At 45.5% G+C, this 5,199-nt stretch overlaps 1 protein-coding gene across 1 annotated transcript; it reads right to left on the bottom strand.

The window, feature by feature from the left end:
• Positions 1–3,757: 3,757 nt before the first annotated feature.
• MELLADRAFT_40611 (uncharacterized protein) lies at positions 3,758–4,603 on the bottom strand (the record flags this gene model as incomplete). The annotated part of the gene is made up of 2 exons (XM_007417800.1): positions 3,758–4,443; positions 4,498–4,603. Coding segments are annotated over 2 exons (792 nt in total), but the record flags the coding sequence as incomplete, so codon positions are not given.
• Positions 4,604–5,199: the final 596 nt, after the last annotated feature.

Raw genomic sequence — 5,199 nt, 5'->3', positions numbered from 1 at the left:
TCAATTTATGCCACCGAGTTCTGCTCAAGGCAATGACTCAGTCATTGAACCCAGTGGCCGTGATATTCAAGCATGGTTCTCAGGATATTGGCGCTGTGTGAAGATGTACATTGCATACTCTGATTGCATGTACGCTAGGTCGATCCTCATAACAATACATGATTAATTTGCGACGACTGCAATTTCACAACGATCTCAATCCATCAAACATGTTACCTGGTATCATCGTTGTTTGCCGTCAAATGATGTGACGCGAAGTACATATTGGGCTGCGAAGAAAAAGTGCGTCAGTTATTGTGCTAAACAGCCTTGGTGGAAAGAATAACGTACCTCAATAGGTTACGCGTCGATCAGTATGTTTTTGTAAACAATGTTCATAGTCTCTTTAGTGTTTCGTGATACCGACATGCATAATTCAATGTTCTCCACACTTGTACACCTTGACAGAGCCACATACAACTGGCCGTGAGAGAAAACCGGACTGGGAAGGAATACGACGATGTTGTCCAAGCTCTGTCCTTGAGACTTATTGACAGTCATGCAGAAAGCTGGCGCCACGGGGTACTGATATCGATTGAACGGCAGTGGACACACTGCGTTTCCTGTATGGTGCAGATTGATACGTGGCAATATCACTTTCTTACCCTTCCTGCCACCCGTGATGATTCTACACAAAAGATAAGTCCTCGCGACATGTGTAACTAAGAGTCTCGTACCATTACATAGTCCTTGCCGTAAATTAAGATTTCTAAGCAGTATGATTGGCATCCCTGCCTTTATGTGCAACTCGTGGACTGGAAAATTAGGAACAGCAAAGGAGTTGAGCATTTCCGGCGTTAACGGTTCACAGGTGGTGGAATCGTCGTTGGTGTCAATTGAGTAGGAAATAAATGTTTCCCCGTTAATTTTGTCCAGTATCTCCTCATTAACAGTGACGACGGACTTGTTGAGAGGTGTTATGATGCATTGCTCTGCATAGTAATCGGACAATGAGGCCCAATCCGCGGCAGTCACGAAGGAATTAGACTTCGAATATAATTTAACTGCCATCCGTTTGTCGTATACCTTGTCGGGTGGAATGCATTTGATCGCCAAATGTTCCAGTGGAACGTTAGCCTCCGTGTGGTCTTGCAACAAACCCGAGCCCAGCTTCAACAACCACGCGGTGTAGTCAACATTGCGTCGGACAGAAGTCGTTGTTCTGTGATCCGCTCCAAGTAATCTAACGTTGACAGTAAGTGCGAATTGCTTAACCAATGGCCATAGGTATGATCGTCGGAGTGACGCCGTGGCTTGCTGTGGCACGGTGGCGCGCGGGATTACTGGTAACGTTTGCCGAAAGTCGCCTGCAAACAATACTATAATACCACCGAATGGTTTGTCGATGCTCCGCAGCTCCCTGAGAGATCAATCCACACATTGAATGTCGGCCTTGTTCTGCATAGATATCTCGTCCCAGACGATAATCTTGCATTGTTTCAACTGTACTGACAATGCGTCCCGTCCGCTGAAATTGCATGATGAGGAATCATCGGGATTGAGCGGAATCTTAAAACCTGAATGCGCTGTTGTTCCTTTATAGAGTAAGAGAGCAGCGATGCCTGAAGACGCAACGGAAAGAAACGGAATCCGCATCGCATTGCAATAGTGCAAAACCGTATTGATGGTAAAGGTTTTGCCCGTTCCGCCCGGACCGTCCAGAAAGTACAACCCACCTTGATCCACAGCAATGGCTGTTCGAATCTCCTCAAACAGGCCAATTTGCTCATCGTTCATCGCACTCAAATGGTCCATGACGTATTCTGTACTTGCATCAATTGAGAAATTTTCCTCGTTTGCATAACCAAGTAGTAAGCCATATCCATCTAAAACGCCTAAGTTGGGCTGAGGCAGCCCTGCCGATTTGAGATCAAGACCAACCTCCGACAAAGCATCTTCTAAACGCCATAATGACAGCGCTTCAATCATCATCGGCGTTGGTACTTTCTCCGAATCGATCTGTTTCATTGCATGCACGCAATCGTCGGACAAAGGCAATGAGAATAAATTCCAGAGTCTCAATGGGTTGCTTGCCTTCCCATACTTTAATATGATAGCGAACAGACTCCTTAATTGATAAGTCGATTGGGTATGAGAACATTCTTCCATAGTAGCAATGAAGTGGTCATCATTAAGTAATAAACCCAACGCGGCGGCTGCGCCATTAAAATTGTCATACACAACCCCGTCAACTGTGCGTAGATCTTCGTATGATGTTGGTCCTTTTACGTTGAACAACAACAGTCGTAAAAAGTAGCGTTCTCCCTGAGATAAACTGGCAAAATACACCCTAGGGATTGTTTTGGATTTGTTGGTCCTAACGACCCATTTGTGATCGTCGTCGTCCCAGGAAAAGTAGTATACCATCTCCGGGTAGGTCAATGTCCTTACGCTGATGTTTGCTTTCACCAAAAAGTAATTTGTTTGGCATAGAAGAAAAAATTGAGTTAAAGGGGTTCTAGCAGCTCTGCCAGAATCGATTTGATTTTGAAGAGATCAGATCGTGCGGAAGTAAACAACGTTGTCTCGAGGCATATGCAGAGGTAGTCGCTGCACTGCTGGAAAGCGTACCGACATTACAAACATGAACAAACGCCAACAGGCTACAGATTTGTGGTCAGTTGTTGTTACGTTATGTTGTTGAAGTTATTGAACGTACCTTCTGTTCCGGTCAAGCTTTGGCCATCAATATATAAATCGAGCTCATTGTCTGCAGACATTGATAGTGAAGCCCCGTCATGACCTTGGGTGATATATTTGTACAGATACTTCAAGGCTTGGATACTGCAAGCAACCTCGACATTGAGATGACAATTATATTTCAACAGCAAAAATGGATTATAAGGCACTACATCTCGATTTGTGTAAGTGTAGCCCCCCTTCACAAAAGTTCGGCCGTTGTTTCGGCGGCGGTACGTAGGATACGCATCGTCAGTCATCGTCGTGCATTCTGCATATTCCTTTGGAAACCCAAACCGACATTTATCATTCTTCCAGCAGGAGCTTCCTTGTTGACAGGGACAATGAAGCATAAACTTTGTAACAACCTCGTAAAGTCCTGCTTCTTTGTCTGGATCAGGAAGCTCAGCGTGTACCACCAAATCTACCGCGTGGGGTGTCCGAGGCGCTGCGCCCTTAGCTAGAATAGGTATGAAATGCGCATGAGGTCGGCCTCTTCCTTGAAATTCGATTGTCGACACATGAGATAGACCTTTACCCAGTCTGCCTTTCTTGTTGACATCGTGCATCATGTCTTCCCATTTCATATTGAAAACCCGTGTGATGGCGTCAGGACGATTCATAGCTGTTTGACCGTGTTGCAAAACTGACTTGATTTCGGGCCAATGATCGTTAGCTGTCATCGTAATGAAGAAACTGGGTGGACCATAATGTCGGACCAGTGCCATTGCGTCGTAATAAAGTTGTGTCATTGCGCGGGGACTGCCGATGTGCAATGATGGCAGAATAACACGACGGCCAAAGGCGAAGTCATTGCGGCCAAGCGCCTCGACCGCGCCAGAGTATAAATCAGCGCGTATGTTGTCTTGATGGGTTCTGAAATACATGATTCGTTGGTTCTCTACACAGGCATATAAGTCTGTAGCGATTTCCTGCAACAACATGTGTGAAGAGAGAATGGTTGAAAATTCTTTGGGGCGTTGGAATAGCAAGTACGCAAACCACTGTAACGTCGAAACTTTCCCACCAACGTCTGTAATCAAATCAGCATATATAACGGAAGCAAATCGAGGGGTCGGCACTCACCATCGTCAGTTGGTACTCTGTAGTTCTTGTCGTACCCCGCTTGGCCCCAAGGGAATAACACCGGGTATCTCAGAGGTAGATAACCAGTGTGCCGCTTGGACACCCGCTTAAATCCACCGTCAACGCTGTGCAAAATGATATCACGATTGTTTTCGCCAATATCGCCACCACCGCCCACGATCATTGCTACCTCGGATGCTGAAGGTCGGACATATGTTCTGACGTCGTGACTGAATTGTCCCGGAGGTGGCGGTGGGATGGATTTGATGCAAAACGAAATGCTCTGGTATTGTTGTGCAACTTGGTACGCCATCTTGAACTGTATTGCATACGGGTTGGAAACATAGAAGAAGTCCAGGAACTGTTTGATAATTGTTGGATCTATATCCGCTTGTGACATAAAAACTCTGTGGTCAGCTTCCTCGTCGGTGTCTTGACCCATTAAATAAATTTGAGCAAAAGCTGGGGCCTCGTTATCCCGCGGCAAAATGCTCCCCATATTATGCACCAATTGTCCAAAAATTTTAAAACAACAAATTCCATAGGGCCCATCGACACTGCGATCAATCTTGCAACCGAGAGAAGTGAAACTTAACGTGTTGTTATAGCTCCTGATATTGTTGCGAAACTTGCGAGCGCCTGTCATAAAAAAGAATCAGAAATGGTAGCAACATTGCAGCAAGTATTGCTTACGGTCTGTATCTTCAGTTAATAAACCAATGAGGAAGGGTGGCGCGCTAGGGAATGTAAAGTAATGTTGCGGTAGTTTGACTTTACCGTTACGGCAGCACATTGTGTACGTCGTCGGCTGACTCAATGGCAATTTAGTGGGTCTTTCTCTGTCCCAGTGGAGGGCTCAACAGGCAGTGCAAACGTCAGTGCAGGTGCCGAGGTTGTGCGGTATTTCGTTGGCGAACCGATGGCGAAGGAAAGTTTCGTGATTTTCAGCCTCATGGCTTGCTGCAATTTGTTGAGGGGCCATTGGGGTCAACGAAGCAAATTGAGAGTTCCGAAAGCTGGTCGATGAAATAGATTCAAAATGAGATTGTTCTGTGATAATGGCAGTAATTTGGCAACTAAAGGCCGACAAAGTCGAAAACAAATATTCATCGTAACCGAAAGAGAGGTCAGAAGTATAAGGATGACAAAACAGTCTTCGTTAGTTGATTCGAGATAGAGGGCATATGCCGCAACGTACCACTTGTTATTCCTGGTAAGGGTTCCGCGGAATAAAGTTTGATGAGGAATGAATTGTAACAACGGTGTTCTGTATTTATCAAAATGCTATTGGTGAGAAGTAACGCACCATTATGATTACATTTCGGACTGGTCAATCTGACCGTGGCAATCATTGAACACTGAGCAACATTGGGCCTTGGGCCGTGGCATCGCCAT

The sequence above is a fragment of the Melampsora larici-populina genome (assembly GCF_000204055.1).
Source record: "Melampsora larici-populina 98AG31 unplaced genomic scaffold MELLAscaffold_79, whole genome shotgun sequence".
In the NCBI taxonomy this organism is placed as follows: Eukaryota; Fungi; Basidiomycota; class Pucciniomycetes; order Pucciniales; family Melampsoraceae; genus Melampsora; species Melampsora laricis-populina.
This window is presented reverse-complemented; position numbering and strand designations above follow the sequence as displayed.